This window comes from Halichoerus grypus, chromosome X (assembly GCF_964656455.1).
Source record: "Halichoerus grypus chromosome X, mHalGry1.hap1.1, whole genome shotgun sequence".
Classification (NCBI taxonomy): domain Eukaryota; kingdom Metazoa; phylum Chordata; class Mammalia; order Carnivora; family Phocidae; genus Halichoerus; species Halichoerus grypus.
This window is the reverse complement of record NC_135727.1, coordinates 36,890,851-36,915,227: the sequence shown is the minus strand read 5'-3', so window position 1 is coordinate 36,915,227 and position 24,377 is coordinate 36,890,851. Positions and strand designations below refer to the sequence as shown.

At 40.1% G+C, this 24,377-nt stretch overlaps 2 protein-coding genes across 2 annotated transcripts in view; one reads left to right on the top strand and one right to left on the bottom strand.

Moving 5' to 3' along the window:
* The window catches only part of TRPC5 (transient receptor potential cation channel subfamily C member 5), a 260,230-nt gene that overhangs the window by 76,851 nt on the left and 159,002 nt on the right, over positions 1 to 24,377 (bottom strand). Inside the window, exon 3 of the mRNA XM_078063933.1 lies at positions 16,517 to 17,038. Coding sequence (XP_077920059.1) covers positions 16,517 to 17,038 — 522 coding nt within the window. The remainder of the gene's footprint in view (positions 1 to 16,516; positions 17,039 to 24,377) is intronic.
* On the top strand, positions 10,656 to 11,348 carry TRPC5OS (TRPC5 opposite strand). The gene has a single exon (XM_078063932.1). The coding sequence runs from the start codon at positions 10,682 to 10,684 to the stop codon at positions 11,012 to 11,014; it is 333 nt and encodes a 110-aa protein (XP_077920058.1). The 5' UTR covers positions 10,656 to 10,681; the 3' UTR covers positions 11,015 to 11,348.

Here is a 24,377-nt window from a genome sequence, read left to right as displayed (position 1 = left end):
GGAATAAGCTAGTTAATGCTTTGAAAGATGCATCACCATAAGACCAAGCAGAGGGCCTTCTCCACGCAGCTGGCCCTATACTGGAGGAATAGCCAATGAGCAGTCTTGACGTGTAGCCAGCTTCTTCCCGCCAGAGCTAGGAGCCAGAGTGCGTGCATGCTTCAAAGGCAAGAAGGAGTTAGGCTAGGAAGATCGTCTAATCCTCAAGGATTCCCTACCTGATTGGCCTCAGGTCTTCTGGAAGGATGACCTGTGAGCAAGAGTCACAAGACAGTCCTGCTCCCTCATATCTTTACCCAGTTCAAAGTCATGTTAGTTCTAACCATGAGATAAATTGTCATCTCTGGCCCTTCCTTCCAGTTTTTGTAATACCTGCAGCTCCTCCCCTCCTACCTTCACAGGGTCACTAGTCAGTACTCAGGATGCACCACTCACCGGTTCCTGGATCCTGGAATTTCTCCAGAACAATTACATTCGCTAGCATTTATTAAGAGCTTCCTGTATAGCAGGCACCATTCTATACTCGTTGCGTATATTAACTCAAGTTGGTGTCACAACCCTTACTACCTTCATTTTGCAGATGAGAAACTGAGGCAGAGTAGCCTTACTACCAGAGTAAGGTAGTACTCTAGTACTCTACCTTCTACCTGGAAGGTAGTGAGTGGAAAAGTTGAGATTCAACCACAGATCTGTTTGACACAGATCCTACCCTTTCAACCACTAGCATCACGTGACTGACTCTCCCAAAGAAAATACACGAACAAACAAACAATGGCGATTTGCCTTTTTCCTTCTCAGAAAGCTGAGAGAAGATGTGAAAATAGAATCCCTTTTCCTGTTACTTCCAAGTTTTGTTCTTATTTCCCTTATTTTAGACCATGTCCTCTGCACTGGTAATATTTAAAAGCCAAGAACCTTTCTAGAAGTAGTACAGCTCTTTTTAGGCTCTCTGGGGTGGGGGGGTGGTGGCTGTGGGCTTCTCATAGTAGCCAAGATTCAGGGACAAGCCTGTGCAGGGTCCCACCAAGCCAAGATGGGGGGGCTGTTCTCCCGTTTGAATAGTTTTGAGGAAACTCTTTGTCTGTCTAGGAAAATAACTAAGAGATACATTTTCAAAAGTGGTTGTTTTTCTCCAGTGACTAAGTTGTTTTTCGGAACGGTAAGCAAGAATTTGTGATTCTCTCTGCAGCAGTGAGCAAATTTGGAGGAGGAGGAAAGAAATTCAGTAGAATTCAGTTTAAATTGACCATAAGGACATTTCCTACTCCCTCTCTTTCCAGTTTCTGTTTTGAATTTTTCATATATTTTCAAGAAGGGACCATGTTTAGCTCTTCAGCTGCACAATTCTTTCCTTTCTCTCTTGATAAATTAAAGATGGTTCATGGGGATTTTAAATGTCAGATCCTATAACAGGCAAATGCCTTATTGCACACAGCTTTTTTTTTTTTTTAAAGGCAAAGTTTTGTCGCTTAAAAAAAAGAGTTTAAAGGGTAAACACTTGTTTTGTTCATTGTAGCCCCTCAGAGAGCACCAGCTATGTCAAAATTATAAAATTTTTCAGGGCACCTGGGTGGCTCAGTCACTGAAGCTTCTGACCCTTGATTTTGGCTCCGGTTGTGGTCTCAGGGTCGTGAGACTGAGCCCTGTGTCAAGTTATGCACTGAACATGGAGCCTTCTTAGTCCCTCTCCCTCTGCTCTTCCCCAAGCTCCTGCTCTCTCTTTCTCTCTCTCTCTCTCTCTCTCTCAAACAAACAAACAAATAAGTAGAATCTTTTAAAAAAATTATAAGATTTGTCCTTTGGGGACAAGGACCTCTTGATGTTTTCCTCAGGGGTGAGGACAGCAATGAGAAGTAATGTCTGGGGGGTGTTTTTTTTTTTTTTTTAATCTGTATTGAATGCATGTATCCGAATGGTACTGCAGCACCTTCTCCTCAGAGAAGGGAGCATTATGAAAAAATGTACTGTTTGTAGATAGGAACCTGGCACCTACACTCACCAAAGGCGCATTTTAATCTCTCTCACATAACTGCCTCTGTTCCCCTTGGATATGAACTAATTTACCTTACTTGATGCAGAGAAGCTTATCTGCTATAAACATAGACCCAGAGGATTTGGATTCCTTTGCTCCTTTTCCATCCTCCTGTTAGACACTTACTGCCAGTTTGCTAGTTATGAGCATCACAAAATAGCAGGATAGGACTATCAGCTAAAAGAAAAACGATGGCTCTTGATTAGTTGTGCTGACAAAAATGTCATAAGAGTGAAATTAATAAAAACCTATGGGGTTAAAGACCCTAGTTATCGGATGGCTAGCTTGCTCTCTGTTCCAGCTGTCTTTCTGAGCTACTTGTAAGATGTGGGTCATCTCATCTTGTGTCAGTTTATAACTCCATCTAGCTATAAGGCTCTCTTGCTTTACTTAGTTAGCACTGACCTGAGGTAGAGAGCCACATGGGTCAAAGGGACCCTGCTCTGTACCTTCAGATTTCATTCGATTGTCATTGGCTGTGATGACTGGCTTGCTAAACACTGCCAAGATTCTCATCACTGTCTTGCTGTCCTTACTGGTTTTACAGGAAAGAGACCCAAAATTAAAACAATTTTTTTGAGATACACATACAGTGAAGCACACAAATTTTAAGGGTAGAACTGAATGTTTTTTTAAAAACATATGAAATCATATTATGACATAGAACCTTTCTAGCACCCCAGAAAGCTTTTTCATATCCCTTTCCAGTCAATAATCCTCCACCCAAAGGTAACCACTTCATTCACTTCCATTCCATAGACTTGTTTACTTATTTTAAAATTTCATGTAAATGGAATTATACAATATGCACTTTTATGCATCTGGTTTCTTTCATCATTCTTGTACATGTTTTTCGGGGGGACATTTGTACATTTTTCTTTTGGATACTGAAGAGTAGAATTGCAGGGTCATGAGATAGAGGTATGTTTGGTTTTAGTAGATACTGTCAAGCAGTTTCCTTTTTTTAAAGATATTTATTTATTTATTTATTTATTTATCAGGGAGCTTAGCAAGAGAGAGAGAGAGAGAGAGAGAGAATGCACAAGCAGGGGGAGTGGCAGGCAGAGAGAGACACAGACTCCCCGCTGAGCAGGGAGCCCGATGCGGGGCTCGATCCCAGGACCCTGGAATCATGACGTGAGCCGAAGGCAGACACTTAACAGACTGAGCCACCCAGGCATCCCTGTCAAATAGTTTCCTAAAAGTACTTATTACCACATAACACTTTCACCAGCAATGTATGAGAGTTCCAGTTGCTCCATGTTCTTCTCAATGCTTGGTACTGTCAGTTTTTTCCATTTTAGCTATTCTTTGGTGGGGTTTTGTGTGTCTTATTGTAGTTTTAATTTGCATTTTTCTGATGTGCAGTAATGAAAGCCTACTCATATGCTTGTAGGCCATTTGGATGTTCTCGTCTGTGAAGTGCCATTTAGTTCTTTGTTTTTTTTTAAAAATTGGGGGACTCTTTTTTTTTTTTTAAAAATTGGATTCTCTCTTTTTCTTACTGATTTGAAAGACTATAAAAAATATATGTATATATTGGATACAAGTCCTTCGTTAGATATACACATACATACTGTGAATATTTTTTTCCAGTCTGTGGTTGGCCTTTTCACCCTCTTAAGGGGTCTTTTAATAAATGGAAGTTATTTATTTTTATGAAGTCCAGTTTATCAGTCTTCTTTCATAGTTAATATTTTTTGTGTCAAATAAGAAATCTTTACCTACCAAGGTCAAGAAGGTATTTGCCTATGGTTTGATCTTGAAGATTTATTGTTTTATCATTCATGTTAGGTCTATGATCCATTTACAATTATTATTATTATTATTAATTTTGGTATGTGGTGTGTAATGGATTGGAAATTTGAGAAGCCTGAAATTCAGGATTAGTTTTCTTTACTAGCCTCAAATGTTATGCAGATTTCTCCTTTTCCACAGTAGAGTCCTTCTGCCTTGGGGCCAAACCTCATCTTCAACTTGTGCCCAGAATGAGCAAATGTCTCATGAAGAAAAAAGCTCTGGATGACCAGCTCACTTAGGAAAGGCTCTGTGCTCTCAGAAATTTTAGTTCATCTTGTCCTTGTTTCCACAGATCAGGGATATCTTTACGTATTGATTTTGCAGTTTATCCTTCTTTTTGTTCTTTAGTTTGTGACAGGAGCATTCACATCCCCGCTTGAAAGCGGAAGTCCGGAAAACATTCACGGGCTGGAACCTTGACTTTCTCATCCATCTCAGCTCTATCACAGGTGAGTAGTTTGAGTGTTTGGGCCAATTCAGTAGGTCAGTGGAGGGGCAGATAAAATGGACACAGCATTTCTTCCACAGATGATGAGGATCCCTGAGGGCACCAATCAGGCTGTCGCCATCCCTCCGCCTTAGGGCTCATAGTCAGCTTGGAATTCAGCCAGTTTCCAGGGATGGCAAATGAGATTAACATTCTCAGTTCTATCCCTGCTCAGAATGAGATGTCAGCTCGGGCCTGAATAAGGCAAATTTTGCTCCTATGTAGCCACCTGAATTGGTGCCCTCCGGCATAGGACTTCAGGAGTCAGACTTGGGCTGACTTTTGGTTCTGCATCTTTACTTAACCATGTGACTGTGGGCAAGTTTGTTAATTTCTCTGATTCTCAGTTCTTTCATCTGTAACTTCATAGGGTTACTGTGAGGATGAAATGTCCTAATATAAGACAAGTGGATTTCACAGAAACATAATAGGTCTTCTACAAATGTGAGCATTTATTAGAATAATTATTCATGGGCATGTCATCTCATCTGATATATGGTTCTTGAGGCTGGGGATTATGCTTGGTTAAATTTTTGGAAGGAGTAAAATTTACATGCAATGAGATGCACAGATCTTACGAGTACTATTTAATGAGTTTTGACAAATGCATATTCATATTCTTTTGTAACCCAAAATTCTAAAATATAATCATTACTGTCACCCCAGAAAGTTCTCTTTTGCCTCTTCCCAATCAGTTCTCTAGATGCAACCACTTTTCTGATTTTTTTCCATCATAGGTCATTTTGCATTTTCTAGAATTGCATATGAGTGGAATCTTACAGTATGTATTCTTTCATGTCTGGCTTCTTTTATTTTTTTTTTTATTTTTTAATTTTTTTAATTTATTTATTTGACAGAGACAGAGATAGCGAGAGCAGGAACAGAAGCAGGGGGAGTGGGAGAGGGAGAAGCAGGCTTCCTGCCGGGCAGGGAGCCCGATGTGGGACTCGATCCCAGGACCCTGGGATCATGACCTGAGCCGAAGGCAGACGCTTAACGACTGAGCCACCCAGGCACCCTGGCTTCTTTTATTAAGTATAATGTTTTTGATATCCATTCATGCTATGGTCCCTATCAGTAGTGGCTTTCTTTTTCTTGCTGATTAGTATTACACTGTATGAATATACCACATTTTGTTTATCCATTCTCCTTTTGATTGACAGCTGGGCTTTTTCCGCTTTTTTTTTTTTTTTTTTTTTTTGCTATTATGCATAAAGCTGTTATAACCATTCTTCTAAAAGTCTTTTTGTGAATTTAATTTCTCTTGGTTAAACACCTCAGAGTGAAATTGCTGGGGATCAAGGTGGGTGCTTGCTTAGTTTTATAAGAAACTGCCAGACATTTTCAAAGAGGTTGTACCATTTTATATCCCACCAGCAATGTGTGAGAATTCTAGTTGCTCTACAGCTTTGTCAACATCTGGTGTTGTCAGTCTTTAATTTTTAACCAGTTAATTAGTATGTTGTGGTGTCTTATTGTGATGTTAATTTGTATTTCTTTGATGACTAATGATGTTGAATATTTTTTCATGTGCTTATTAGCTATTTATTTTTCTTCCTTTGTGAAATGTTTGTCCAAATCTTCTGCCCATTTTTAATTGGTTTATCTTTTTATTATTGAGTTGTAGGGGCACTGTTTTTTTATTGAGGTATCATTGACATATAACAGTATATTAGTTTCAGGTATATGACAGAATGATTTGATCTTTGTATATATTGCAAAGTGATCACCACAATAAATGTTATTAATATCTGTCACCATACATAGTTACAAAACATTTTTTCTTGTTGTAATTTTTGAAATTTATTCTCTTAGTAACTTTCAAATATGTAATACAATATTATTCACTATAGTCACCATGCTGTACGTTACATCCCTGTGACTTATTTATTTTATAATGGAAAGTTTGTACCTTTTGACTCCATTTACCCATTTCACCCACTGCCCACCCCCCAGTAGGGGCTCTTTGTATATTCTGGTTACAAGTTCTTTGTCAGATATATGTTTTATGAATATTTTCTCTCAGTCTGTGGACTGCTGCTCATTTTATTTACCGTGTGTTTTGATGAATTGGTTTATCTTTGTACCCCTTGCTATCTCTATTCATGGATGCAACTTGATAATATTTTCTGAATGAAAGAGCTGAAAGTTGTCCCTTCCTCCAGCCTGTAGGTACCATAATGCAAAAATGTACTGCATGTATAACGAGAAAGGGATGGTTAGGGGAGCTTTTTTAGGTTGGAGGGTGAGAAATCTGAGAAGATATTTAAACTGAGAACAGAATGACAAGAAGCCATTTTTTTTCCTGGGGAAAGGGATCCCAGGCAGAGGGAACAGCTAATAAAAGGGCCCTTAAGGGGGCGCCTGGGTGGCTCAGTCGGTTAAGCGGCTGCCTTCGGCTCAGGTCATGATCCCAGGGTCCTAGGATCGAGCCCCGCATCGGGCTCCCTGCTCGGCGGGAAGCCTGCTTCTCCCTCTCCCACTCCCCCTACTTGTGTTCCCTCTCTCCTGTCTCTCTCTCTCTCTCTGTCAGATAAATAAATAAAAAATAAAATCTTAAAAAAAAAAAATAAAAAAAAAAATAAAAGGGCCCTTAAGGAACCCTTAAACACTGTTGGTGGAAATATAAATTGGTATAGCCACTATGGAAAACAGTATGGAGCTTCCTCAAAAAATCAAAAATAGAACTACCATATGATATAGCAGTTCTACTTCTGGGTATTTATCTGAAGAAAATAAAAACACTAATTTGAAAAGACACACATACCCCATGTTCATTGCAGCATTATGTAATAGCCAAGGTATGGAAGCAGCATATGTGTCTATCAATGGGTGAATTTCGGAAAAGATGATGTGGTTTATATACACAACAGAATATTACTCAGCCATAAAAAGAAAGAGATCTTGCCATTTGCAACAACATGGATGGATCTAGAGGGTATTATGTTAAGTGAAATAAGTTGGGCAGAGAAAGACAAATACTATATGATTTCACTTATATGTGAGATCTAAAAAACAAATGAATAAGCAAAACAAAACAAAACTCATAGATACAGAGAACAGATTGGTGGTTATCAGAGCAGAAGGGGGTTGGGTTGTGGGCAAAAAGGGTGAAGGGGGTCAGCTGTGTGGTGATGGATGGCAACTAGATTTATTGTGGTGATCACTTTGTAATATATGCAAATATCAAATTACTATGTTGTATACCTGAAACTAATTTAATGTTATATACCAATAAAAAAGAAATAAAAATAAAAACAAAAAGACTTAAGAAATATATTTAAAAAAAATGGCCCTTAAGGTAAGTTGGGGCTAGGCACAAACTATCCAACATACCCCCTTTCAGGCAAACTAAGGTGTCAGGGGTTACTTGCTTTAAAAATTATCACAACTGGAATAAGCTGATGCTATAGTCTTACTCTTTCTTAGTACTGCAGTACTTAGCAGTTTCTCAACACCCTCCTTGTCTTCTCCAAGCCCCCAGGTCCTAGGTTCCAAGATGCTTTGAAGCTAGGAATTGTGGATTAGTTAACACAATGGTCAACAGGGTTAAGGCTAAGTCGGGATATTTTTTTCCCCTCAAAGGTGACCAAGTGATTGAAGAAATAAATCAAGGTTTGCATAAGTAAAAAGTAACTACATTTATCTTTATAAAACAGCGAGCTATGAAATGTTCCACCTCTCTGCTTTTTACATTTAGATTGTATAATGTAAGACTTTTTCAATACAATATCAACTCAGTAAGTGGAATATAATTTATTTTTGAAATTTTTCCCAGTTCAGGGAGAGAGAGAAGAAAAGATGACGGGAAGGGATAGTGGAAGAAGGAGATACAGAGAGAGTCAAATAGAATGAAACATATAGGTGAATAAATGGAGGTCTATTGACCAAGAGGAGGAATATCAGAGTCCTAGAGGGAGGTAGAGATGCTGAGGAAAAAAACAAAAAACAAAAAACACCTGGGTGAAGGAGAACCCAGAAGTTAAATCGGTTTAGTGTGAGTGTATTCCTCTAGTAATATTTAACACACACCTTTCTTCTGTGTTTCCCTTCTGATCCACACTCTACATTAATGCCAAATTCCTCTCACAGTTTCTTTCCATTATTTCCTTCCACCAGACTGATTTTTCTCTAGTCAAAATGCGGAGATTCTTTAAGCTAATAAAATAACCTCCAGTGCCCATTCTCCCATATTTCAGATGAGAAGCTATCTCCAACCATAATCATGCCTTCTGATCATAATTGTTGTGACCCTTCTCGGGGCAAGCTTCACATCTACTGTCAGGATTTCGGACCAAAAAAAAAAAAAAAAGTATGGTTCTGAAAGAACTTACGTTAAGTGGAGATAGTATATAACTGAGTGGGTCAAAGCAGGCCCCATGGAGACCAGCAAGCTCCATCTGAAAATCACAGTTCATCTGGCCAGTGGTTTGCTGTACTCAGATAAAGGTCTAAGGAGTACAGTTAGCCAGAGGTAGTGCCTGTGGTTTGCTGGGCCCCGCTCTGGTCAGAACTGATGGAAATAGGGCATTGATAGATTTGGCAATATCCTTAAGGAGTGAGATGGATGGCTGCTTCCTAATACTTTCCACTAGGAAAAGCTCAACTGAGGCTAGAGAAATAAAAGCAGCCCCATTTGCAGGACTGGCTGCTAGAAATTCAATGTGTATATGTACCCAAGGAAATACTTGGTCAAAGTATATAGCTAAACTGATCAGCCATGGACTGAAGATGTATGTTATAATAAATGGAACATTACAGACTGGACTACTGCAGGAAAAACAATCTGGTGAAGGGAGATAAGAAAAGAAATCAATGAAAGAAATTTAACAATTCATGTAGGACATGTACCAACTCATCAGAACAGGAAGACAGAATAATCTATTTAGAGTAAAAGAGGAGACAATCTGACCCCCAAAACTAATGTGGACTCTACAGTCCTGGGGACTCCAAGTTTGAACTCAACTCCCTTGTCAGTTCAATTTAAGGTCACAGAATGGGCCCGTGAAGCCTCACGGCATTTGGACATGAATGCCCTAGGTAAGCAGAGGGGAAAGAGTGGGGGAAAATGTATGAATCAAACAAACAAGTGAGTAAGCGATATGAGACATGTCAAATTACTAAAAACTTGCATCTTCAACAAACTCATTTTTTTCTTTTTTAAAAAGATTTTATTTATTTGTCAGAGAGAGAGAGAGAACGAGAGCGCACAAGCAGGGGGAGCAGCAGGCAGAGGGAGATGCAGGCTCCCCTTGAGCAGGGAGCCTGATGCAGGAGTTGATCCCAGGACCCTGGGATCATGGCCTGAGCCTAAGGCAGACACTTAACCAACTGAGCCACCCAGGCGTCCCAACAAACTCATTTTTAAGAGGAGTGGGGCATGTTAAGCCAGACCAATGTGTGAAGTAGATGATACTGGGCCAATCTTTAGATTTTTAAACAAAGAATACTACCTTATAGAAGTATAAACTTCCTCAGGAAGAGGATTTGCAGAGCACACCAGACATGCAGATGAGAATAGTATGTTCATGGCATTAGACAAAATTGAAGGAACTAGCTGCTAGATATGCAGTATTGGCAGTAATAGGAAGTGACCAAGGAACTACTTTTATTTCAGAAGTTGTCCAAAATTTGGCAAAAGACACAAACTGTGGAACTTTCATTTCACAAATTCCCCAGGCTGCAGGGCCAATTGGAAACCTTAATGAATGGAAGACTTAAAACACAGAAAGAATTTAGCAGCACCAGATATAAATGGCAATGAGGTAAAGTGCTAATAAAGACAGAATTAATTGAAAGACTCTGAGTGAATGTAACTTCCTCGATAGAAATGTTCAAGAAAGATGGACAAAAAACCTATGCTCACTTTATTCTCAAATCCTCTAAGAAGAGATAAAGATGAGAAGTATGAAGAAAAGAGAGTATGAGTAGTATATCCGCATAAGGCCATCAAAAAGGAGGATCAATAACTAGGGATACTCTTTCAACCTTATCGTATAGCCAGAACCTGTAGGACAGATAAAGCCTCAAGAATAATAATCTTTATATTTCTCTTTTCTATTATTAGATCTGCTTTGCTGTTTTCTTTTGGCGGTGGCAGTCCCTCTGGTGGTCATTATAATAGCAGTTGACTGCCAACACAAACAAGAGCGTCGTATGTAAGTTTTGTGGGAGGTTCACCAACTTTATCAAAAAGTGCTGTAGGACCACTGGCCTCATTCTGTACTTGATCATATCAACAGCCTCATTTCTCAACCAAACCAACCATAGAACCATTGCTAGCCCCATAGGATCCATTATCACCAAGAGCCCATTTGCTACAGCTTTCAGTAATATTTATCTACTGAGGAGATCGTTGAGGCATGGAGCCCGTGCCAGTCCCCGTGCTGGTTGCTGGACTTGTTGATTGTGTAGCCCAGTTAATAAGAATAGCTGAAGAGCTTCTACAGCTGATTTCACAAGAACAGGTTCCTTGTGTAGAGCAAAATGTTGGAGCAGAAGAGGTAGAGGTGGATGCACCTTCTCCTGAGGAAGCTTCGCTCCCAGACCTTGCTGAGCTCTCAGACTTAGAGTCAATACTTACACCAAGAGAAGATGAAGACCTAGTCCTTGACATAGATCAAGCGATGTTAGACATAGAAGATTTATATGAAGATGTGCTCTCCAGTATAAACAATGACCTAAGAAGTGGTTAAGATCTAATTTGCCCCCAGCAGCATGTGAGAACTGATCGTTTTTCTGTTTTAAATAGATTCTGATTTTTCTGAGTATTAACAATGTTTGTTTTCTCCTAGTTCTGTACATTTTCATTACTAATAGCTTATAGAACAAGTAATACTAGATTTACTTCCAGTAGAAGAAGCTGGTCTGTTTTCTTCTTTATATTTCTTTTAAAAGCCCCGACTTTAGCCATATGGCTTTTTATCTACCTGTTCTTGTTCTCCTGTTGGGGTTCCTAATAACAGAAGCAAATAATACCAAAAAAAGAAACTCCTCACCTAACAACGGAGTGAAGACCTCATGGACTCTATTATGTGTTGGAACCCAATGTCATTATTCTGTGAATGGAAACCAAAAGGGGAATATCCCCCAAGACGGTATTATAATGAATACATCACACTGACAGGACAGCGTTGGGGCACTTCTATTTGAAAAGATATAACTCCTCACTAGGCCTTTAGGAGAGGATGTATCAACCAAAGAATGCTAGAGCAGACTAGGGGAAGCAATTTTGAAAAAGCACCATCTATCAGATAATAAAACTGTAGAAAGGTTTTCAGATAACTTTTGTCAGGGAGAAACCTTTGAAAAAGCTGAGGCCAAGAGGTTCTGATGCAGGACTATTCCCTCAAATGATGACCCACACTACAACTAGTCTTCAGTATTGTTCCCCATTTGGGGAAAGGGCGAATTACATCAAATAACAATGAGAGGAGGAGGAGTAGTACTAACAGGTCTAAACAGAGCCCCATGAAGACTGTTCACCAATGGAGTCAAACCCTTATGGCATTGGCTCAGACGTGATGGTCCACAAATAGAAGTGGATAAAGTATATCTTGTTGGGTATAGCTAGATTTATAAAGAATAGCTGATAGGCTTATTATAGGGTACCTGCTGCCACCTTGACATAGAAATTTTAACTATTGACAAATGGGAGCAATAATGAATTTGAATAAAATATGGACTGGTATTTAGCCCTAATAATTCTACAAATACCAGAAGGCTAAAATGCAATAGTTGGATGACCCCTCTCCCCATATCAAAATAGAAAGAGACCCAATAAATGTGTGGGAAATTCACTGCTCATACTAATTCCATGCCATATAGTAATCTTGCTTCCATTTGGAAAAATAGCTACCCTTCAGACAAGCCCATGGACACTATGGTCCTCCTTCCTAGAGAATGGCCTTTGCATCTTACAACATGGGCAACAACTAGGTAAAGGCAGAGTAGTAGTTAGGACAAATTGGTGCATTCAAATTGTGAAGAAATGACATGTGGAAGTTAATCCACACTGGTGGAAACCAGACTATACCCAATTCGTATAGAGTCCTAAAGCATATTATTAGCAAATAGATTAAAAATACATTGAATACAGATAGATTCATAACTAACCAACATGATAGATGCTGCATCTAATCCTAAGTGAGGTCTACATACAGGGATAATGAGCTGCTTTTAAAGGTAAATGTGGGGGAAATTAGAGATCTGATGTGGATAAGCAGTGGCAGGAGAAACAAAGTCAATTTCACCACTGAATTTCAGGGTGAGTGCATGTAACAAATTAAAGGAGACTGCTGTATCAAAAAAAAAAGCTACCACACATCCTTTTGAAAATGAGAGGCACTTAGGTAGCTACTCAAACATGTTACTATGAGAAAGTTCCACAATAGACTGCTATGTGGAGTAGATGAGGATCCAGGACACTTAAATGGGTGCACAAAGACACAAAGAGGAGAAATAAAAGTTCTATCATCAAGCAACTACCGCGGGTAATTACAAGCCAGACCAGACAGCAGATTGAGGGACTTCGCTGCTGTACTAATTGGACAAATCGAGCCTTACTTTCCTAGGGTAGGGGACTCTAGCTATTGCAGTATGTCCAACCAAGAAGAATCACAGAGGAATTGGATAAAAGTTAAAAGATAGAATCTATGCTTTAATTAAAGTTTTGGAAACAGCTGGAAAAGATATATACTCTCCACTAGGAATTTGGACTTTAGGAAATTGGCTCTAATTTTGTGTCAAAATAAAACCCAAAGCAGGAGTACTTGGGCAAGATCAGGAAACATCCAAGGAGAGACCATCAGTCTGCTACAAATTCTATTTAGTGAACAATTTCACTGTAAATGGACAGATCTGGTGCTCTTCGAATATGATTGATACCGAACGGTAGCTATTCCCCTATGTAGAACTCTGGAATATAGGCGCTATAACAGATTAGTGTGAGCTCATTAAAACTGTTAATATTAATGAGAGAACACAAGCAAGCATACTAACTAAAGCTGGTCATCAAAATACATCAAGAGAAATCTGTGGGACTACTACACACCTTGAAACAAGATAAAGCTTGAACCAGCCTATAAAGCAACTAATGCTCAACATGGTCCTTACGTGTCAAAGCTGGAAGATGCTACATCCTGGTAATATGTGAAGCTGGCTAGCCTCCTGGCAGATGAGTCATGTGGAAAGATTGTACTGCAGTGGCACCTCAGGATTAGATAAAATATATTCGATGTTTGCTTTGATTGTGTGATTACATGTGTTTAAGAACTGTTAAGATGTAAACCCGCTCCAAACAATGGGTTGTTGTATTAAGTATGATTAGAGTTGATAGTGATAAGAAGTAAGTGTAGGCAATAATAAAATACTTAGGAATAAGCGCTAGTAAGGAAGTATTTTCAGGAGTGAGTGATAAGTAAGTGTAGGCAATAATAAAATACTTAGGAATAAGAGCTAGTAAGGAAGTATTTTCAGACGAGAGAAGAAAAGCAGTAAGTTGTATAGAATAGTCATGCAGCTATTTAGGATGGAAAGCCATGGTATAGAGTTACTTCCTAAGCAGGTTTATGAACAAAGTCCTGCTTTTATCCTATGCAAATCAGCCAACCCTAAGTCGTTGATATTGATAGAAGTAGCTGGTTGGCGATCCACACAGGTCATGCACTTAAAAGCCCAATTAGAAGGAGATCTATTACTTAACTTGGCAGTCCACCTATTGGATACCTCTGATTGGAATCCTGGATTTCTCCTCCAGGAGAATGGAGAGAATGGCTGGTCCTTTATTTAAACCAGCCCTTTTCTGGATCTTCTTGAGACTAACACCAGAGCCAATTCTTGTATGGCACGGAGGGATAGAGAGGGAGACAGGCTCGTCATTCTGAGACAAGCTTGAGGGTGTGAAAACCAAGGGAGAAAAGTTGGAGATGGCAATGAATTGGGAAGCATTAGTCTTTATCCTTGGGTGTTTTGGCTAACTTGCATGAGATGTTGCGACTACATAATTGTATCCTTATGTGATGATTAATGCCAGACATTAAATTAGAATTGAACATCATCCTTGTTATTGATCCACACTGTTTTATTGCTATGTGCTTTAACAGATTTTAACTAATAAACTTTCATTCATAAATCAAAGAACTTGTGTTCATCTTAAATTACCTGGTGGTGAATTTGGAGGTCCCAAACGAGCATAAAAGAACCCCACGCAGCAGAAGATGGAGTACACTCAGAGACAGTATTGTACCAGGAGTTGTAAGTTCTACTTCTGGCTTTGTCAGACAATCCTGAACAAATCTCTGAAATATAGTCCTTTCTTGTTTGTAAAATGAGTTATAATAATTTTTCTGTCTACCTTCAATGGTAATAAGGAAGAAATACAGTGATAAAATTTTCAAAGACTTTGGTATGATATATCTGACAATGGGACAATATATGAAATCAGGACTTTTTAGGAATATCTGAAAAATGTCTATATGACAACACCTGAGAGTCTATGTGACATGTAAAGATTATCCAATAGTTTTACACCTGTTTTCTAAAAGATTAGAGCTTTCTTATTTTATTCCATGTGAAAGTTGTAGTTTGGAATCAGCTTTTGTTTCATTCTTCTGAGCTCTTTTTTTTTAACCACCTAGTTAGATTCTTTGTGGGAGTCCACTCCAGTGCAAGTAGGAATAGTAATGAGGAAAAACCAACAATGAAAAAGCCTTCCAGGAAATAGTAAATTATATTCCACTTAAGGCTAAGATTTTGTTCCTGAGGGGGTTATGTAATTTTGAACACTATTAACCCACTATTACCCAATTAGATTTTTACAATGATTTTTTACATCAAAGTTGACTATTATGTTCTTTTTTTTTTAAAGATTTTTATTTATTTATTTGAGAGAGAGTGCGAGCATGAGTGGGGAGATTGAGCAGGGCAGAGGGAGAGAGAGAAGTAGGCTGCCTGCTGAGCAGGGAGCCTGACATGGGGCTCGATCCCAGGGCCCTGGGATCATGACCTGAACCAAAGGCAGATGCTTAACCAACTAAGCCACTCAGGCACCCCAACTGTTGTGTTCTTGTATTGATAGACTTATTTCAATAGACTAGAGGTATTGAGCCATTGTATTGGGTATATACTTATTTTATCAAGGACCCTATTCCTCCAGTCCATATTTAAAACTTGTTTTTCTTCTGCCTATATAACCCTTAGCTCGCAAGCCAGTCAGCCAACCAACCAAACAACAAAAACATAAAAAAAGAAAAAATAACCTCTAGTTCCTTTAGTTATTTGGGAGTTATTTGTATTGACAGATACAACTATCCATCAGTCTTAAATGTCACATCTCTTCAGGGTAATAAAGAATCTTTGGAGGTGATCTCCATTATACCTCTGAAGGATGGAACTGCATTTTAGCAAGGTAAGGAAAACCACTGAATTCTCTACCCCTTGTCACAATTTCATTTTAAAAACCTTAGTAAAATGCTGAAAGCATCTCAAGAGGGATTTTTGAGTTTAACATAAGTATTCATGTAAAGTGGACTAGGGAGCCACAGTTATGAAACATGACCTTAGTGTTTTAGATTCCTTTAATCAAAGATGCTAGTAACAAATTCATTGTGTAAGACTGAAGAATCACAGACCTGTACCCCTGAAACAAATAATACATTATGTTAATAAAAAAATAAATTAAAAAAACAATAATAATTCATTTCCAAAAGCATCCAGACCGTGAGCCCTCCATGATTACTGACCACCATGGCCCCAATATGTAGGGTGGGGTCATTTGTTATGTGTTCTCATAGAAGTTCTCCTTCAGATCACTTACATTGCTTGTAATTACATATTCACTAATGTGATCATTTACGTAATGTCCACAGCTAGGTTGTAAGCTTCATGAAGGCAGCGTCAGTGCCTGTTTTTTGTATTCCAAACACCTAGAACAGTGCTGAATAAGCATTTTTTGAAAGAATGAGTACTTCCCCATCAACAAATCAGATGGTCAGTATTTTTCCCTACTTATCTGTCTATAAAGAAAATATGTGGAGGCTGTATGTACCTTGGAAAATGAGCCTCACTTTTTTTGAGGCCTGTTGAACCATTCAATTGTGAGAGGACTAAATGGTAGAAAAAATGTCGACTCTCATTCTGCTGCACTGGACTCTGGATGGCTTAAGCTTTCCTGAAAGCAGAGAAAAAGCTCAGCTTACCTCTTTCTGGTGGTATTTGATTGCCACCTTCAGCTTGGCCAGGTCATGGTACTTCTGAGGGTCAAGCTCTTCACTGTGGTCATCTCGATGGTTGAGGATGATTTCCAATTCCCGGGAGCTCCGAGCTTGGTCCAACAGGTCTTTGGCAAAGAGCTTGCATTGCTGGGAGAGCTCCTCATACTCGGCCTTGAACTCATTCTCCACCTTGCTGAGCTCCTTGAGCTCCCAGCCCAGACGGAAGGCAGTTAGGATGGGGTCCTCGCTTGACAAGGCAATGAGCGAGGGGCTTGCTAGAGCTTTATAGATGTTCAGCCGGGAGCGGGAGTGGCGCAGGCTGTCCACCTCTGAACTGGACACACACTCCACGCAGTTGCAGCGGATCTGGTGGGGCCGTGGGATAGTGACTCGTTTTTGGACAAGCAATTTGATGATCTCGTAGTTGTTGGTGTGGGCGGCCAGCATGATGGGAGTGATGTCTGGTGTGAACTCAGAGAACTGGGTATCCATCATGAGGGTGGGGACCTAGGTACAATAAAATAAAATCATAAAGGGCATGATTAAGGCTGGGAGAGGGAGCATAGGGCCCATCCAATGTTAGTGATTTGGGAATTGGAGTCACTATTCTCTTGTCAATTCCCCTTATTGCCATAGCTATTTGTGGAATACTGGCCATATGCCAGGCGCACAGCACTTTACGTGTATTTACTCATTTAAGCCCCATGACCTTGTAAGGTAAATATTCTCCCCAAATGAAGAAGCTGAGGCACACAGAAGTTAAAGAACATACCCAAGGTCACATAGTTTTTAGTAACTGAGCCAAGATTCAAACCCAGGCAGTAGGAAGCTAGAGCTTGGTTCTGAAAATTATGCAACCACAATATGCCCAATTCTGTCTGAGGCATGATGGGGGTTCTAGAGAAGTAAGGGGCATTTTCCCTAACCTTCTGGAGCTTAGTTGGGTAGATCAAACTTACATAAAATTGGTAAGTAGGAGTACATAGTAGCACGTGTTCAGTTCCAAATGAGTAGAGACTGCAGGAATATTTGTTTGAAAGGCTAAAGACAACCAGTAATTTTAAAGACGATACCACTAAATCAAGCCCCGGATGCTGAAGAAAAGACAATCTTAAGTGGTTCCATTGACTTTGTATGTATATAGGACATTAGGGGACCAAAGACCAAGGCCAGATAGTGTTCCTCCAACTTCTTGCAGGTCCCAGCAAGGTAGAGAGAATCTATTATTATCAGAAAGAAGTGCTCTGTAGGGGCGCCTGGGTGGCTCAGTCGTTAAGCGTCTGCCTTCGGCTCAGGTCATGGTCCCGGGGTTCTGGGATCGAGCCCCGTATCGGGCTCCCTGCTTGGCTGGAAGCCTGCTTCTCCCTCTCCCACTCCCCCTGCTTGTGTTCCCTCTCTTGCTGTCTCTCTGTCAAATAAATAAAATCTTAAAAAAAAAAAAAAAAAAAAGAAGTGCTCTGTAAATGAAGACCTCTTGGCTTGGATGAAGTGTTAACAATAGCAAAAGGAACCTTTGATAACATCATTCTATCTATGATGTAATGCTTGGTGTAACTAGCAGCTATTGGAGGAAGGTCTGGGGTTCTTTGGGCATTCAGGAGCATTTTTAGGTGAGTTTGCAGAACCTGATCAATGAATAAAAAAATCTTTTGACTTTAAAATGTGTGTTTTGGGACCCAGCGTATTCTCAGTGTAATAGGGAAATGGAGGCAGCTCTATACCCAGAGAAGAGTCTCAGTGTGGTAGGATCTAGAGCTAAGGAATAAGGAGGACTGGGATAGTCAGAGGAGGCTTCATGGAGGGGTGGAGCTGAGTACTGAAAGCATGGATAGGATTCCAGGAAATTGTGAAATGATCTTAATACACTTCGAAGAAAACACTTCCAAATACTCATTTGAATTGGGGGAGAACAAAACATGGATAATTGAGATTGTCACGGAATAGACAAACATGTTTTACTTAATAGTTTCTCTTTACTCTTAAAAAACGTTTTTTAGAACATTGCAGTTCCTGATGAACAGACAAAAGGACGTGTTACAGTTTTTCATCATCTTTGCCTCCTTCTCACCTTGGATGAAGGATTCACAAACAGGAAAGAGATCAGAAAACAGGAAGTGGGAGAGGGTTGGAGGAGAAGGAGGGGGAGGAGTTTGCAAGAAATCTGTTTCTTTCATGGAGTGGTTGCGTCAGCCTCTGAATAGTTGAGAACTGGATGCACATTGGTCATCAATTACTTGGATGGAGCGGCGAGACGGCAGTGTTAAACATTTAGAGGAAGCAGCTACAAACAAGACAGCAGGAAGTGAGCAACTGGCTCATAAAGTAAATTGGACACAGGAAAGAATAATCTCAGAAATTAACATAAGCCTCCAGGCTAAGGAAGAAGTAGGTCTGAGTGGGCCCAGTAATATACATAAACACAACAACCAACATAAAGCCTTGAGTTGGGGAGATGGTAAGTGAGCAATATGTCACAGTCTGCTCAGAAGAAAGGAGCTCAGATCTGGAAATCTGCCCCTTCCCAGTGGACAGAAGCGTTTCTCAATCTCTGCTATGACCCAGAGGCAGGAGGTGGCGGGTGGAGGGAGGATAGCCTGTAGCACAGGATTCCCTGGGTTAGATTGGAGGAATGCATCCTCCCTGCCATGGTGCTCTTCCTGTCCTCTCTCTCCCCCCACTTCCTAGCTCTTTCTACTTTTCTTACTCTTCTTTCTCTTTTTTCTTTCTGTTCCTCTATGCCAGTGCTGACAAGCCTGTCCAAGACAGACAATGGTACATGTGACTATTGCTTAGCCCCACTTGTGTCATTGAAAGGTTGCTGTCTATGCTTAGAAAGTGAAATGTTTTCTGGAGCCATCTGATTCCATTGTCTTTAATGTGGTGCTCAACAAGGAGCCTCTGATTCTCTATTTGACTTTCTGAGTATGTGACACAAGAGAGGACATCTTTTTAAAAGAAAACTGGTGTACAATGACCAACCACGTCTTCCCACTCTCCAGTCAACCTTACTATTCACAGGTTGCCACACTCATCTCACTCATTGCTCTCTGGGTATATAGTCTTGTGGGATCCCCCGTGTGTGGGGGGATCTCCCCATTTCTCTGCCAGTGAAGGGCCATTGTGAGGCCTGGCTTCTTCAATAGCTCCTCCTCTTAACTTGATCCTACCCCTTACTGACCACCCAGATGTTGTGGGCACTAGGTTATATCCAAGATCTTACTGTTCTAATGCTGCCCCCTTATATTTTTCTTTAATTACTTCACATATGCATTTCTTGCTTCATCAATAAGGTTGTGAGTCTAAGACAGAGCTGTCTTAGACTGCTTTTGTTTTCCCTCTAGCATCTAGTACAACGCTAGACACACAACAGGCACTGGGCAAAAAAAAAAAAAAAAAAATTTTCTATTCTCAAATTAAGAAATTGAGTCATTTACAAACCTGGCTGGCTCCCATAATCTGAGCCAATGAGAGATAATTTCCTTGGGTCTTTCCTTCTCATGTCCATCTGAGAAGGTAGTAGACATTCCAAGACTAAGGAGGGTTAGCAAATGGGCTTTATAGGGAATATCCTGAGGTCCCCCAACCTAGGACAGTCCCTGCCTGCCATTTTCGCAATTTTGGTGTTTTAAAGTGGAGACTCTGACACAAAGACCACAGACTTATACTCCTCTTCCCTTCTCTGCTTCTTCTTTTTTCATCCTGCTGCCTTTCCCTTTCTAGGGAAGGGACCATGAGCTATCATCAGAACAGCCATGGTAAAGATAGATTCTATAATGAGGGTGAGAGATTTCTGATAATACTCAGGACTTTGTGATATGGTCTATAACAGTAGGTAACAGAAATGAAGGTTACATGCGGGTACATATGCATAATCTGGATGAGTGGATGATAGGAACTAGTGAACTGTAGAGCACATGCTCTCTCAAAGGGGGTATTTGCTGCTGCACTCCTTGTTGTTATAAAATTGTTGTTATAAGCATGCACAAGGGCCCAATGTTGTGCTTAAGAGAAGTCAGAAACAATGGATTTTGTTGTAGAATTTCTTATTTTGTTGTCAAATAGCATCCTCTTTTTAACTTGAAGTATAATGGGCAGACAATATCCTATTAGTTTCTGGTGTACATCGTAGGGATTTGATATTTTGAAACATGATAAAAATTATCCCCATGATAAGTAGAGTTACCATCTGTCACCATTGAAAGTTATTACGATATTATGGACTGTATTCCCTGTACTGTTCATTACATTCCCATGCTTTGTTTTCTAACTGAAAGTTTGTACCTCTTAATCTCTTTCAGGGTAGAATTTCTTAAAGTTTTAAATGTTGGCTAAAAAAGCTAAAGATAGTGTGCGGTCCCAACAAGATACATATATGAGGCAATTTAGGCTTGAGTGAACCAGTTTATGACCTTTGAGCTAGCATATAACTTATGAGATGAAGGAGGGGTAGGAGAGGAAGCTGAACATTTAGGCAGAGGCCAGATGATGAAAAGCCTCATATGTTATGTTAAGGAATTTAATGTTACCTGTTGGCCATGGGGAGCTACTGAAGAGTTGTTTTTTTGTTTTCTTTTTTTTTTTAGAGAGGGAGGGGGAGAGGGGGCAAATGGAGAGAGAGAGAGAGAGAGAGAGAGAGAGAGAGAATCTTAAGCAGGCTCCATGCCCAGCTAGGAGCCTGACACGAGGCTCGATCTCACAACACTGAGATCATGACCTGAGCTGAAACCAAGAGCTGGATGCTTAACTGACTGAGACACCCAGGGGCCCCTAACTGAAGAGTTTTAATCAAGGAGAGTGGCATAGTTGAACAAGTGTTTTACAAAGATCAGTTTGGCGCAAGACTGGGGCAGTTAAATGTGCTGGTAAATGTTTAATAAGAAGCTCTCCATAAAAAAAAAACTTGATTTGTAGTGTTTGCCAATTTCTGTGGTGTATTCCCATTGTGGCCAATTTCAAGCTACCAATATGACATCATAGAACCCAGAGTTGGGAAGCGATGTGTACAACCAGCTCTCACTGCCCAGTGTAAGCCAGCTCCAGCCTATCACTGGACTGAGTTTCAGAAAGCTGAGACTAGTTAAAAGATCTCATTAGGTGAAGAGATGGTGGGGTCTTAAACTAGACACTAGAGATAGGACAGAGCAGATTTAAGACATTCACTGGATGTGTCAGGTAGTACTGGAGGGAGCAGAAGTCAAAGATGTTGCACGCTTGGTTGAATAGTGGTGTCATTAATTGAGAGAGTTGATACAGGAGGAAGAGCAGGTTTGGCATTAAAACAAAGTCAATTTTGGACATGTTGAATTTAAAGTACCTACTGGAACAGTAGCAGGGAACTGTATAACTCTGGTATGAATCTTGAACGAAAGGTCAAGGCTGAAAATACAGGTGTGAGAGTCTTCAGCCTCTAAGAGTAGTTGAAACCAAGGGAGTAAACAGGATCAGCCTCAGCCTGCCCCAGCTCCCCTGCAGCTCTGCCTGCTGATCTACCCCAAAGGCTGGGCCCAGCCCATTTCCAGAGCAATTGAAGCTTGAGGTAGGATGTTCAAGTAGCCAGTCTCAGCCTCTTCCATTCCAAATTCCAATCACAGGGGCCCTGCATTAGGGTGCTTTTTTTTCTGTTAGTTTCTGAATCCCAGCTTCTTCCCCACTTGTGCCCTCATTTATCAAACAAGATTTCTCCCTGGATCTTTTTTTTTTTAATTTATTTTTTTAAATTAATTTTTTAAAAATTTTATTTATTTTAAATTTAAATTCCCTACCATTTAAATTTATTTTTTAAAATTTATTTTTATTTTTTTAAGATTATTTATTTGAGAGAGAGAGAGAATGAGAGAGAGCACGAGAGGGGGGAGGGTCAGAGGGAGAAGTAGACTCCCTGCTGAGCAGGGAGCCTGATGTGGTACTTGATCCTGGGACTCCAGGATCATGACCTGAGCTGCAGGCAGTCGCTTAACCAACTGAGCCACCCAGGGGCCCTCTCCCTGGATCTTAATCTGAATGTCATGTAACTGGTTTAATAGTCCAGGTCTTGTATATTTTCTGGATTATCTGGGCTTTCACTGTCTTTGAGCTATTTTACAAGGCTGTAAATGTCATGCAAATATTTCTTGTTTGGTGAAATCCAATTGATCATTGCCTTAAGCATCTGTTTGTAAATTTCTTTGCATCTATTTGTAAATTTTTTTTCAGCATTCCTGATGGCCTATATCAGGGGTCAGTAAATTTTCCATAAAAGGCCAGATGGTAAATAGGTTAGGCTTTGTGAGCCCTACAACTCTGCCACTGTGGCAGGACAACAGCCATGGGCAATATGGAAATGAATGGGTGTGGCTGTGCACCATAACATTTCATTTAGGAAAACGGGTGACAGGCAGAATTTGGCTTGTAGGCCATAGCTTACAGACCCCTGGCCTCCTGGATCCCTCAGTAATTAATAAATTAAATAAATTCTTTGATACGTGTTTACTTTAAATTTGTATAAGAATCATGGTTTACCTTTCTTTTCTCAAATTTTCCTTTAACAGCCATTTTGTGTTGAGATTGAGGTCAGGTGGAAAATTCCATTTTATTCTTTTCTTATCAAGTTTTGTCTTCTCTTTGGAGTCTAAAATTATACTGAATGATCTTGCGCTTCCCATTAAAAATTATGATTTTTAAAAGGAAAAGGGGGGAGGAGAAGGAAATCAACACACGAAGAGATTAGATTTCGTTCCCATTATCTACAACTGTATTTCTATAGAAACCTGCATAAACTGACTTGATTGAGCTTTAAAATTTGCAATAATGTGGCTAACTTAGGGCAAGGCCGCTAAAGAAGTTACCTTGCCCGCCTCTCCCTGGGGCTTTGCATTCAGACACTAATGAGTTTGCACCTGGATCTGCCCTAGGTCTCCCCGTTGAAAAGCTAGCATTATATTCTAGGATCCTTTCGGATTAATGAGCACAAGAACAGAGTCGCTAGGCTCAGGGATCATCACATAAAATGCAGTACAGTGAACAGAATGAGCTAAAGTCAGCTTCTTTATATTTTCACCTAAATTCCATTGCCACAGGATACAGAGGAATAGATAATACTCCACCTCCCCCACTCTCCCCGCTCCAGACTGGCTGGAGGTTTTACAAAGTGATTGTATTCAAGGGGCCCAAAAGCTACATTCATTTTAACCTCATCACTGGACATAATCTGCTAATTGGAATTTTTCTGAACCTTATTGTTACCAGCCTTAGGCAGGCGCCCTTGCTGGAGTTTGTCACAAGCTTCTGAAATTAAACCCCCCATTTGTAATAATGGGCAGACCCTTATCAGGAGCCACCTCATTCATACCCACAATGTCATCTGGTCATAGGCCAAACCTCTCCAACTGGCACTTCCTCATGAAGCTGGCCTGATAGCATCATGTTGGAAACAAATCTCCCATCTTGTGCCTGGATTTAGTGAAACTGTAAATACTTCTTTTGCTACCTGCTGGATCCCCTCCTCCCCCACCCTTAACATGCCAGATAGAATCAATGTTCAATCTTTTCAGTAGTCCAAAGGACTGCTGGAAAAGAAATTTCATTTCTCTGGTATTACTCAAAAAATGAAGAACACCAGCATCTAATCATGTCCCATTACCAGCTGCCCACTCTGCCTTACCTGTAAGATCAGTTAGCTAGTAGGGGAGATAATGCATGAGCTACTTTGGCATCAGATGGGAAATAATCTGTTTCCCAGAGTCTGATAAAAACAGAACCATCAGAATTAAGATTTGCTAGATCATCTCTGCTGATTTCAAGGCCAAAGTCTATATAATCCAGGTTGGAAGACAAAAATGGACAAAACTTATTTGGGGACAATGTTACA